The 14,508-nt window shown below is 35.3% G+C and overlaps 1 protein-coding gene across 1 annotated transcript in view; it reads right to left on the minus strand.

Moving 5' to 3' along the window:
• LOC121369239 overlaps nucleotides 1-14,170 on the minus strand; it is a 53,092-nt gene extending 38,922 nt beyond the window's left edge. Inside the window, exon 1 of the mRNA XM_041494193.1 lies at nucleotides 14,054-14,170. Coding sequence (XP_041350127.1) covers nucleotides 14,054-14,099 — 46 coding nt within the window. The 5' untranslated portion in view covers nucleotides 14,100-14,170. The remainder of the gene's footprint in view (nucleotides 1-14,053) is intronic.
• Nucleotides 14,171-14,508: the final 338 nt, after the last annotated feature.

Genomic DNA, 14,508 nt, shown 5'->3' on the forward strand with positions numbered 1-14,508 from the left:
AAAAATATACCTTTTGAGAGTAACATGACAAAGCCAGTTCTTTATGAACTTGTGAAAAGTAACAAATGTGCAAAGCAATTTGTTACTGATGATATTGCTGAACGCCATTGGCACTTGTGTCTAAGACTGCCGCCAAGACATTCTGAACTCAATCCGATAGAACTGATCTGGAGTTAAGTCAAAGGGCACATAGCTCGTCATAATGATGGTAAAATGGCCACGGTGCGGAGATAACTTGCACATGCATTGAACTCTGTCACACCTACACACTTCTCTGACGCAGTTAAACATGTAATAAAGATCGAAGAAGATTTTAGAAAACAAAATAGTTTTATAAGAAATAAAATACCCCATGTGATAGTCCCCCTTAACGAAGATAGTGATGAAGAAATGAGTTCGTCGACTGATTAAGTTATTTCTCCATACCCATCAGGAGTATTACTTTAATGTATGCATGAACTCTTTAACACCAAAAACAATTTATTTCCATATCATTCACTATCAAACAACCTAACAACCTATAAACTAATCGACTAGAAATGCATATAGACTACACATACATACGAGAGAAATGTTTATTTAACGACACACTCAACGCATTTGATATACGTTTATGTGGCGTCAGACAAAACGGTTAAGGAGCATTATGACAGTGAGAAAGAAACTCGCTATCGCCACATGGGCAACTGTTTCCGATAAGCAAATTTGATAAGCAATAAGGGACGTTTTATATGCACCATCCCATAGACAAGATAGCACATACCACAGCCTTTATACATCATTTGTGGTGCACAGGCTGGAACTAGACACAACCCAATGGGTCCACCATGTGGGATCGATCAGTCGACCTACCATGAGCGAACGCTTTACCTCTGAGCTACGTCCCGCTCCATATACAAAAGAAGCCTTAAGTGGGGATGGGGTTGTGCAGAGGGTCACACCTCCACCAATCGCATGCATACCATATTTTTCTCTCTCTCTCTCTCCCTATAACCATATAACCATAGATTAAAATATGTTGAGTGCGTCGTTACATAAATGACGTCTCTCTCTCTCTCTCTCTCTCTCTCTCTCTCTCTCTCTCTCTCTCTCTCTCTCTCTCTCTCTCTCTCTCTCTCTCTCTCTCTGTGTGTGTGTGTGTGTGTGTCTGTCTGTCTGTCTCTCCCTTCAGCGCGCGCGCTTGTGTATTCCACAATATAATTATAATATTTGATACATATTTTTTTTCAAACTGAGGTTTTGTCACTTGAACTCCCCACCTGAATCCGCGCCTGCTTCATGTTTACAGATATTTTTTTTAATATAGGTCATACTACGATTTGTGCGGATAGGACGATAGAACCGAACATTAGTTTGAAACGCACTATAGAATGATGCTTTTGATATGCAAATGACCTTAGTTATTTATAGGAGAAATAACGTGCATTCAAACGACACAGAGATTTTTAAAAAGTGGAATTAAGTCAACTTCGTGCATTTTATATGATGATTTGTATATAAAACCTGTCGGGGTTTGGGTTTGTTTTCATGTAAATGCAAAGAAAACAAATATCGAATAGGAAATAAACGTAACATTTGCAAAAAACTTTGGGTCTAAATAATTGAACAGGATAATAGTTATTATATTTATGAAATATGATAATTTCTTTAGGGTACTAATTCGTTTATTCTCCATTAGTTCTCTAAATTTATAAGTACTTGGTCGCGTATAATAATATGGGTGTAGCAACTGGACTCTTGAATTATGGAAAAAATGGCAAATAAAAAGATAATGGAACTCGTCGCCAATGTCTATTACATTACATAATGTGCAAATTCTATCTTCTATGAGTATATTATTCCAATGTCCAATTTCAACGGGTAGGTAATGGTTAGACGTTCTAAATTTTAAGAGTGCTGTCCACAGTTTTTCTGGTAGTTTATTGATATAGCTTTCGAAAAATAGTTGTTCTTTGTATAATCGGTAAGTGTTGCCTCTCGATGACAGTGATATGTTATTTTTCCATGTTTGTAAATACTGATCGCATTGTCTTTGTTTAATTTGTTGTGAGAGACAATTTACTGATATGAAAGATTGTCTTATCCAGATATCACCCATTCCCAAGTTATTCAGTGTGTTTTAACAGTATTAATCCAGTTATAGTTAGTTCCGTTAGTAAGGTGGTCATTTAACATAATTTTGTATAAAAGAGTAGACAATTTTGATTGTTTTCCTGATATCAGTCGCGCCCAGTAACATACCATTCTTCTATATATAATTAACTCGACAGGCGTTCTCCCTAACTCTCCATAAAGCATAAATATTGGTGTTGCGTTCTTAACGGGTATGATGTGTCTTAGAAAGTTTATTTGTACATAATTAAATAAATCAACTTTTTCATATCCCCATATTTCACATCCATATAATAAAACTGGCAGAACCATTGAGTCAAACATTTTAAGTTTACATTCGGTTGATAGACAGTTGTCCTTTGATTTTGATAGTACAAAGTACATGGCCTTGGTAGCCTGTTGTTTAAGTCTATTCTTTGTAACTCGAAGTTGTTTAATTTTGTAAAAGTAATTCCTAAGTATTTGTATTCTTTCACATGTTCTAATGTATTATTTCCAATCTTAAAATTTTGTTTATAATCTCCAGTGTTACCGTTAAAAATCAATATTTTCGTTTTGTTGCCGTTTATTTTAAGTTTCCATTTATTGCAATATTGATAAAACATATTATTAAGGTGTGTTGCAGGTCTGCTGCAAAGGTTGATAATAGGGCAGTATCGTCTGCATATAACAAGCAAAGCATGTGTAAAGCAATATCTATTGGGTGATCTTGGTTGTCTGTTGTAGGGGAAACCCCTTCACATCCATGGCTAGATAAATAATCTTCTAAATCATTCAAATACAGGGAGAATAGAATAGGGAATAAATTTTCACCTTGACGGATACCGTTGTTACATGGGAATAAAGTAGATTGCTGATTATTTACGACAATCATTGATTTAAGACCTTGATACGTTTGATGGATAATTCTAAAAAAAAAATACCGGTTATGTTATGCTGTAGTAGTTTATGCCAAAGCTGTATTCTAGGTACCGTATCGAATGCTTTCTCAAAATCCACAAAAGCGCAATATAATTTCTTTTTCCTATTTTTCAAGATATCTGTTAAGTGATGTAATGTAAAAAAAATATGGTCTGTCGTTGAATAGCCTTTACGGAACGCGGTTTGGGCTTCACTAATGGTATTCTTTTCCTCAATAAATAAACTTAAACGGTTATTAAGTAAAGTTGTGAACAGTTTAGAGCAGCAGCAAAGTAATGTGATTGGTCGGTAATTTTCGGGATGTAGCCGACTTCCTTTGTTTTTGAAAATTGGTATAATAATACCGGTACATGTATGCCATTCATCTGGTAAGACTCCATTATCAAAAATAGTATTAAAAAGTTTAACATAAACTGGCATGAGCGACGTAGCGGTTGACTTAATGTATTCGTTAACTACTCTATCAACACCTGCTGCTTTATGATATTTTAGTTGTTTTATGGCTTTCATTATTTCATCTGCACTGAATTTTTCGTTAATAATACTGTCATTGTTTACTTCGTATAGTACTTTATCCATGTTAAAATTAAATAAGTTATCATTATTGGGTTCGCCCTTATTTAAGTCGCTGAAATAGTAGAAAAATATATCAATAGGAGGAACGTTAACGTTGTTATCTAAGTTATTTTGTTTCTTAAGTATTTTATAAAAGGCTTTGGGATCATCTAACCGTAACCGTCTCAATTTAATTAATGTTTTAAATTTATGTTGTGCAAAAGCTTTAAATATACTCTTTTTATCTGGCGTTAATTAATCTCATTTTATTATCTGTAGTTTTATTTCTAGCGTATATTGTTTTGGCCTCGAGATACTTCGTACGTAAATGTTTGTGTCTTATCCCGAACCAGGGTCGCTTGTTGTGCGCTGACCTTTTGTTACGGCTGTTACTGTATACACGCACGTGACGGAATGTCGAGGCTGTCGTGTCTAAAAATAGATCTTTTAACATATCGGTGGCCTTTGTGACACGTGCTTTTGTATTAGTAGACTCGTCGTCAAGAATTAGAGAATTGCTTTCGATTATGTTGTCGTCGATATTATTTATAAAGTCTTCACGTTTACTAGGAACCCATTTGTGTGCTGTTTCCCTTCGTACACCGTTACTATGATTTACAGGATTGTTTGTGTCAGTATTACATTTACACGAATATGTAAGTATTAGAGCACTATGGATATCAGAAAGATATTTCTGTTACTGAACTTGACGAATCGAAGTGGACAAATCAGTGCTGGCATGATTTGAACTAATGTTATCCATAATAGGTATTATCGACACGACTTCCGCGATCCATGACAATAATAGCCAGCAGCTAATCCCCAAGTGGTAGCAGTCGGCGTAAAATGATTAGTCATCGATGGTTACCAGCAAACTCGCATTCGGTGTGGTCATGACGGTGATTGGGGGTCAAACATAACGGTCGTATATATTTTTTTCAGATCATACTCTTTCAAAATTTTATAACTTTGCAAATAAGATGTAAATTAATTCAGGTCACGGCACTAGGTTTATTGACATTTAAGCAAACGTACTAGGGTGACACTCCGTAACTGACTTATGCATTTGTAGTCATTAAACAAAAACATTTCAATAGCAGCCTTACACTGAAAGCTGTCCAGCGTTTAGAATACAAAAAAACGTTAAGCACTAGTTTATTTTTATGTATGGACATCCAATATGACGTAATTCGAGTTGACATCATTTTAATTCAAAAAGACTCCGCATCACATACTCTTACGTCATTTGAATATCGGGTAATGGCTGACTGGAATTAAAGTTGTCCGAAAAACACACACACACACACACGCACACGCACACACACACACACACACACACACACACACACACACATAGATATATATATCTATACTGGAATCTTGTTATTGTTTATCAACGTACAAGACTATCGTGTTATCAAATCTGTATTCTGAAACTATATTCTGTTTGGGAAAATGTGTTGCAGCCATGATCTTTTCTATGACAACGACCGTTATGTATTATTCTTTATTGCATTAGGCCAACTGGCCCTTGAGCATACAAAATAACATTAAGTAAATACATTATAAAACAGGAGGTGTATATATACATGCATTTCATTATATAAATGCTAACAATGTAATAATAATAAGAGGATAAGCTAATTAATACAACACAATTAAATAATTTAGGATATAGACACACACAAATAATATTAATATTATACATGAGTTATGCTGGAGAAGCTTTAAATTAATTATATAATATATTATTTCGGTGTTGAAATGCTCTATAGCAAAACAGAGCTAGTTTCCTCAATAACTGAACACTTTCACTGTTACATAATTGTATAAATTTAAACATACTAGGATTTCTTGTATAAAATTCAGGAATATATCTTCTACGAATGGTATTATAAACAGGACACATAAGTATAAAATGGTATTCGTCTTCAATAACGTTACAGTTATAACATACTCGGTCTTCGAGTAATACAGCATTTGGCTTTTCCCACCTTCCGGTCTCGACAGATAGCCTATGTGCTGATACACGAAGTCTAGTCAATGCAAATCTAAATTTTTCAACATACACACAGTCTAAATATTGCTTATAACTAAATGTATCTGAGAAATTACGATATAATACAGCTCTTGTAGATTGTACTAGTCGTGATCGCCAGCTTTGTATATATATGTCTTTTAATCTCAGTGTAAATAATTTTTAAAAAAATGTACTTCGTTTGTAACTCCTTGGTTCAACCATACTTCAGAGAAGCCGGTTTCATTCAATAAATTTCTCACATTTATGGCCCAGTTAATCTTGTTAGGAAATATAACAATGTCATTTAACATCATGTCGTAACACATTTTGACATATTTTCTATTATCGGATTTTATAATTTTTAACCAGAACTTAACAATTCTATAGTGTCTATTTATGATCATAGGGAATCTGCCAAGTTCACCACATACAAAATCTTTTTGACAATTCTGTTTAACCCCAAGCAGTAGTTTACAGCATGTTAGGTGTACTCTTTCTATGTATGTTGCCGGGCTAAAACCCCAGACTTCACATCCATAACATAAGATAGGAAATATTAACTTATCAAAAATACAACACACATGACTTGGTTTTAAAGAAATAAATGGATTCAAATATTTTCTCATCTGAAACATGCCCTTTTGTGATTGACCTACTAACGTTTTCTGCAATTCAATAAAGGATCCCTTTGGGGTAAACACTACTCCTAAATAAGAAAGTCTATTAACAATTTCAAGTAGACAATCTCCATATTTAAAATGTATATCTTTAGACAGTCTTCCTCCTTTACGAAACACCATAATCTTAGTTTTCTCGATATTAACTTGAAGTTTCCAACGTATGCAGTAGTCATGAAGAGTATTTATACATAATTGTAAATCAGTTTTACTTTCAGCCATTAAAACTATGTCATCTGCGTACAAAAGTATAAATAGTTTCATCATTCCTATGTCAATTCCATCTACACCTTTAGTAATTAGTTCCTCTTCTAGGTCATTGATATACATTGCAAATAAAAACGGAGAAATACATTCCCCTTGTCTAACACCAGTTGCACATAGGAAAGGTTCTGACAATGAACCGTTGACCTTCACAAAGGATTTTGTACATCTATACATATCGCGTATTATATTAAGCATTTTTCCTCTAATTCCTAAGTTTATTAATTTATACCACAAATTTAATTGTCTCTCACTACATAATCGAAAGCTTTAGAAAAGTCCACAAGTGCACAGAAAAGCTGTTTTCCACTGTTCACGAAGTGTGTTATTAACGAATGCAATACAAATAAATTATCCGTTGTTCCCATGCCTGTGCGAAATCCAGCTTGTCCTTCAACATATATATAACAGTTCTCAGCCCAACAGGTAAGTCGATTGTTCAATATTTTTGTAAAAGGTTTACCCAGGCAACTAAGTAGGGTAATCCCACGATAGTTATTAACATCATTTATGCTTCCTTTTTATGTAGTGGTATTATGTAACCATCCGCCCATGACTGTGGGAAGTGGCCAGACTTGAAAAACTGCATTGAAAATAGAACACATATAAGAACATAGTATATCTTTTCCACTGATTAGAAACTCGTTTATAACACGATCTGGTCCGCTGCTCTTTTGAGTATGTAACACTCATGATTTCAGCGAAATCAATAGAAATATTCAGTTCTTCGAACATCACCTGAAATTCATTATTTGCATATCGTTCAATAAAATCAATCACATCTTCATCTGGAGTAAACAAGTCACTTGACGGATTATTCACATGTTTGAAATACCTCCCAAATTCAGTACTAGTTATATTAGGTGAGTTTATATATGACACGCCTTTCAACAATTTCCAATATTCTTTGACGTTATTACGTTTGGCTGCTAATAATCTATCTGTCTGCTTACAATCAAAGTCACGTTTACACTGTCTTACACTTGCTTTGAAATTAGTGCGCGCTTGTACCATCAATAATCTGTTTTCTTCAGAGTCATTTTGTCTGTACTCGTTCAGTAACCTGAGAAATTCACAGCGTTTAAATTCACAGACATCCGAATACCAGTCAGGTCTCTGTTTAGTTACTTGGGAACGCGGAGTAACACCGTATGACACGTTTGTAGAAAAAATGGGTTTTGCTACATCATTAATAATATTTACAAAATCTAACACAGTTTGGTTAACAAATTCATCATTTAAATCAGTTTGTTAAAATCACAGTAAAGGCCGCTGACCACACTGAATGCGAGTTTGCTGTTAACCATCGATGACTAATCATTTCACGCCGACTGCGACCACTTGGGGATTAGTGTCTGGCTATTGCCATGGATCACGGAAGCGAGCGTTTTACCAGGTTCCCTCCCATTCTGCCTACAACCCACTTTGCCTACACCCATTTTGCCTACAACCCAGTATGCCTACACTCAGTTTGCCTACAGTGTGAAAAAGTGACATCCCCAGTTCAAAGTGGGACAGTCCCTATTATTTTGTGTCTCAAACCAATATAAAAATATTGTATTACATAAACAATTAAGATTATAATGAACAAAAGTAATGTAATTGGGGCTTAGTTGCGCAAAGGTGATTTCGTGCTCTTTATGGTGATTAGTATTAGTCCTTCAGAACAGAACTTTATTTCACTCAGGCCGCTATTCAGCGGCATATGAGGTACATTAACAATAATTATATGACAGTGACAAGATGGGGTTTACAGGAGAAAATTTACATGTACAATATCAAAACAAAAATTTCTAATAATTATAATAATACAAAATGAAATATATTTCTAATAGTAATAATCTATCTATCTATCTATCCATCTATACATATATATATATACATACATATATATATATATATTGGTAAAAGTTAATATTTGTACTCTTTTACGTTTTCGAGTGTTTGGTTTCCTAATGTAAATACCTTCTTGTAGTCGGTAGCAGTACCATTAAAAATTATTATTTTAGTTTTGTTTACGTTAACTTTAAGTTTCCATTTATTGCAATATTGTGAAAAGGCATTAAGGGATTGTTGTAAATCGAAGGCGTTTGTTGCGAGAAGCGCAGTATCGTCGGCATATAATAAGCATAGAAAATAAAGAATGGTTTCCGAGATTGTTGCTATGTCATCTGTGGCTATAGATACCCCAGTACAATTGTGGCCTTTTAAGTAATTATCTAGATCATTTAAATAAATAGAAAACAAAACAGGTGACAAACTTTCTCCTTGACGGACACCGATATTGCAAGGGAATAGATCTGATGTTTCATTGTTTGTACAAATGCAAGATTTTATTCCTTGATACATTTGGTAGATAATTTTGAAGAATTTTCTATTTATGTTATTTTTAAGCAATTTTTGCCAAAGACATGTCCTAGAGATTAGATCAAATGCTTTTTAAAAAGCTACGCAAGCACAGCTTTTTGAAAAGCTACGCAAGCGCAAAATAATTTCTTTTTTCTTTTCTTCAGAATTTCGATTAATGAATGTATATTAAATAGGTGATCAGTGGTAGAGTAACCTTTTCTGAAAGTTGTTTGAGCTTCGTTTAATATATTATTTCCTTCAATAAAGGTATTTAATCGGTTGTTTAAAATAGTCGTAAATAGTTTCGAGATGCAACAGAGCAGCGTTATCGGCCTATAGTTTTCAGGGAGTAAACGATTTCCTTTATTTTTAAAAATGGGTTTAATTACCCCCGTCAACCACTCATTTGAAAAAACACTGTTATCGAGAATTATGTTAAATAACTTGGAATAAATTGGAAGCATCATGTCGGCAGTCACTTTAATGTATTCATTTATAATATCATCGATTCCAGGTGCCTTGGCATTTTTCAGTTGTTTTATAGCATATAATATTTCTCCTTCTTCTATCTTTCTGTTTAAAACATTTTCACTGTGTGTATCTATGTTATCCAGATTTATATTTATTTCGTCTTCGTCCGGTTCGCCTTCATTTATAGTTTTGAAAAATGTATAAAAATCGTCAAGTGGGGAGAAGTTATTTTCTTCATTCTGTGGTTTTAGTAATTTGTAAAAAGCTTTGGGGTCATTTGTTCTTAAAGGGACACACCCTAGTTACGGCTATTTGTTAACCATTACGGCGTTGTTTTTCGCTATTAAACCCCATTTTCCACAAATAAAATGCACTTTACTTACATTTTATTATTTAGAATACACATTTCCATTCACCTGAAGTGCTTTTTGGTAATCCTGATGTTTGTAAAACCACGAAATGCATTTTTTTCATTTTTTCACAAGACGTTCTGTCGAGAAAAAACCGTTAAGCAAGCGAGGTCCAATCTATTTTTAGAGGGGATATTTCCATTTCAATGTCACAGACGTTGGTATATCACGTGACCGTTATCATTTTGGTTCGGGTTTGTTTTCTCGTGCACGGTTCGCGCAATCAACATCCGATTTGTTGTTGTTCATTTGTGAGATTTTTCTTCACAGTTCGTGAACATTTTCAGTAACAATAAAGTTCAGACAAGTAAGTGTCTCAATACAAAACGTTACAAACCCTTAAAACCAATAATTTTGCTAAGTCTTACGATATCTGGAGAGGGGATACAACCAGGACAGAACAGTTGGAACATGTCCAGGAGAGGTGAAACGAACGCACCCCAAGTCTGTGAAATTTGTCGTGACGTAGGCATTGTTGTGCTTCGAGCGACATCTACCGGTGACATCAGAATACTAACTTTCAAAATTATTTCAAGCAATTGGGACATGGGGATTCCCATGGTATTTATCGATATAAAACCTGCTTTTTCACTCCATTTGATAAAAACGTGATCTAAGTGTGTTACAGGTTTGTAGATTAACCAAATTATAATTTATTTTCGCTGGATGGAACTAGGGTGTGCGGCTTTGAGTTACGCATTTTCTTTTCAATATTGAATTTATTTACGGAATGTTCCTTTATCAACGACTTTTTATACGATTTACTTGCATTAATAAGTCTTAGTTTATTTTCTAATGGGTTTTTTTAAGTTGTAATTCTTTTTAGCCTGATGATATTTTCCACGGAGTACTCGACAACTATGCGACTTTCCGTACAGTGACTGGTGACCTTTGGGTTTTGCACGTCGGTTGATCGTGCGAGAGCGTGCTTGACCTCGAGTTGATTCAGCCGCGTCTAAAAATAGGTTTTTCATTGTCTCTGTTGTATTATCGACACCATCTTCATAAATCAAGGCTAATATTCGTTCCTCGTATTCAGCCTTGATACATGTAGTCAAGATTACTGATATCCACTACTAGCGCCATCTATTGGAAGAAAATTTGTAACACCGATTATGTCCCTTACACGATGATATCGCTGACCAATCACAGCATCAGTAACATGTGACAATCTTGAAAGCAATATCAAAAATTAACCGCCGAAACCTTTTTTTTAACATATCGTGACAAACACGACACGTTTCCACGGACGCTGACGCTGCCATCTTTGTTTACAATAACAAGGGAATCTATAAGGAGCGTTGCGATTCGTTGCAATCAGATCTCATCGCATCCAATGAAATTTAAGCATTTTGTGGCACGATTTCTTGACGACATGTATCAAGGCTGAATACGAGGAACGAATATTAGCCTTGATTTATGAAGATGTATCGACACATGTTTGGATGTCAATAGACGAGTTGTTTAGGGTTGTTAGTATGTTATCGAGTGAGTCTTTATTAATGCTATTTTTAAATTCAGTAGACGCTTCGGGTTTCTACTTATTAGGCTTGTTATTTGTTGAGTATATAATACAATTTGGAATATTGTTGTCACTACATGCAGCATTCTCGTTTACATTCAAGGTAAGTATTAGGCCGCAGTGTACATCTGACAGAAGTGGGTCAAACTCATACACTTGATAATTATTAGCTATTTTAAATATATGATGGGTGCCAATGGCATAGTCAACCACACTACTATCTTTACAAGTAACTTTTCCAATGTTTCTGTCATCTCCTATTCGACCATTTACTATATAAAGATTGTGTGATTTACATAGGTTCAGTAATTTAATACCATGCCCGTTGGATTTGCCCATATCTTGGCTTGTTCTTTCTATGGGTACATTATATGATTCTAATTTGAATATGTCATTAAAGAAATCTAACATATCATTATCTATGTCGTAAAATATGTCTATGTCTGTGTCAATTATAGTGTAATCTGGAAAACATTTAGTTCTACCATTAAAATCACCTAACAGTAAAAGTGGGCTGTGTTGTGCTGTATTTTTAGTAATTTCATTATCAATTTGTTCAAATGTATCTTCTTTATAATATGGGGATCCAATAGGGGGGATGTATACAACACCAATAGTAAGTTTTTCACAAAGGCCTGTCATTTCCGGAGGAATGCTATACCAAGACACATATTCAGAATTATTTGTAACATTAAAATCTATAGTAGATGACAGTTCATTTTTTATACCAATGGCTATTCCACCAGATGGACATAATCTTTTTCTCCGGTTATTCAAAAAGAATGTGTAGCCTGGTAGTAATGTTGATATGCAGTCGGTTTGATCTGTTTTTGTTTCAGTAAGACAAAGAATGTCATACTTGGATACAAATTCTACAAACTCAGGAATTTTAAGTTTACTTCTGAGTCCACACACATTAATACTGAGAAAGGTTAATTTGGTATTTTTAGAACTGTCACAAGAGGCCAGTGGTTTGGGGATGTTGTGGTCTTTTTTTCTTAGCTACACAAGGAATTGTGACAGTGCTAATAGGAGGGGAGTCAACAGTTGTATAGGAGATAGGAGCTGTATGTACATTTGAGGTATATAAATATGGTGGATATACATATGGAGGTAAAAATACATTTGTACTACTACAACATGGTGGGTCAATATATGCCGGTAAATTATTACCCGTTTGTGGATATACATTTCGAGGTAAAAATAAATTTGTGCTACAATAACATGGTGGGTCAATATATGCGGATAAATTATTATCTGTTACTGAGTAGACATTTGGAATATTATCACAGGGTGGGAGAACATTTATACATGAAGTATTGATAGGGGGTGAATATAGGCTTGTAATATCAGTACTATATCCAGGTGAGTTGATATTTGTAGTGTTTACTGATGGGATACAACCAGTTGTGTTACTACTATAAGTTGAATCAACATATGCATTGTTAACAAATGGTATATGGAGATATGTGGGACTCTCAGGTAAGACAACATTTGCACTATTAACACAATCTAAGTTAACAGTTTCACTATTTTCATATGGTAAGTCAACATATGCACTATTAACACAATCTAAGTCAACATTTTCACTATTTACACATGGTAGGTCAACATTTGCACTATATACACAGTCTATGTCAACATATTCACTATTTACAATACTAAGTCAACATATTCACTATTTACAATACTGTGATCAAAGTGAAATGGCCTTCATATAGGATTAAAGTTAAACTTTGTACAAAATATTTGTTTAATATTTGTGAGGTCATTTTATATTTTAATTGTTTTTGTTGTGTAACGTTAATCGTTTTTATAATAAAATATGTCTTTGTCATATTATTTTGTCATGTTATTTTTATACATACATGGAATGCTCCACTTTTAACTGGAGATGGCATCTTTTCATACTGAATGTAGGCAAACTGGGTTGTAGGCAAACTGAGTGTAGGCAAAGTGGGTTGTAGGCAAAGTGGGTTGTAGGCAAACTGAGTGTAGGCAAAGTGGGTTGTAGGCAAACTGAGTGTAGGCAAAGTGGGTTGTAGGCAAACTGGGTTGTAGGCAAAATGGGAGGACACCATTTACCATGGGCTTCAACGTCTCTGTATCCTCAAGTTTTACGCGAACCATGTGCACGCCCGTGAGAAAGGAATTTCTCTGACCTTGTCACACACCACATGTACGCGGGAGCTCCCGAAGAGAAATTTTAAACCTTTCCAGATATTATCTGTACAAATCCGTGAAGCTGTATTAGGACACGAACTGTTAACAGCAATGGAACATAATATCATCCTTAGTCAAAAAACAAAATCTTAGAACTCACGTTGTTCATTGTCAGCCGGTTGTGAAAATGATAACTAATTTATAAATAGTATACAGGTTTTACTGATCCACCATTTATAAAGGGACAAAAAGTCAGTAAACACTATGAGCTAGTCGACCTCGACCCCCGGCCCACACATCTTCGGATCCCGTTTTTTGCCTGTTTCTCTCGTTCGCCCGTCCGCTCCCCCCCCCCCCCCCCCCCCCCTCCCTCTCTCCCCCCCCCCCCCCCCCCCCCTCCCTCTCTCTCTCTCTCTCTCTCTCTCTCTCTCTCTCTCTCTCTCTCTCTCTCTCTCTCTCTCTCTCTCTCTCTCTCTCTCTCTCTCTCTCTACTTGCAAACATAATAATTATATAATCATAATAATCAGTTTTCTGTACCATAACAGTTTCAACTAAGTTGCTAAAACTTAATAACATAAGAAATCTTACCTTGTAGTACCAACAAGCAGCTAAGAGAAAGTAAAAAGGTGTCCATTCTGCTCTTAACAAAGTAAATAAAGAAATGCTCTGGACAATTCGTTATTGAGTCACGTGATAGCCAATCGATTTTCCGAGGTCACGGTACTGCTGCTGGTAAACGGCTGAATGTAACTGGCTATATGTACAGCAATAGCTCTAGTGTATTTGTACGGGCTGAAGCGGCGATTGCCTTTACAGTTTTGGAACCGGCCTCGGTGGCGCATTGGTTAAGCCATCGGACTTCAGTCTGGTAGGTACAGTGTTCGCAGCCCGGTACCGGCTCCAACCCAGAGCGAGTTCTTAAGGGCTTAATGGGTAGGTGTAAGGCCACTACACCGTCTTCTCTTTCACTAACAACTAACAACTAACCCACTGTCCTGGACAGACAGCCCAGATAGCTGAGGTGTGTGCCCAGGACAGCGTGC

Source organism: Gigantopelta aegis, chromosome 3 (genome assembly GCF_016097555.1).
Source record: "Gigantopelta aegis isolate Gae_Host chromosome 3, Gae_host_genome, whole genome shotgun sequence".
NCBI lineage: Eukaryota > Metazoa > Mollusca > Gastropoda > Neomphalida > Peltospiridae > Gigantopelta > Gigantopelta aegis.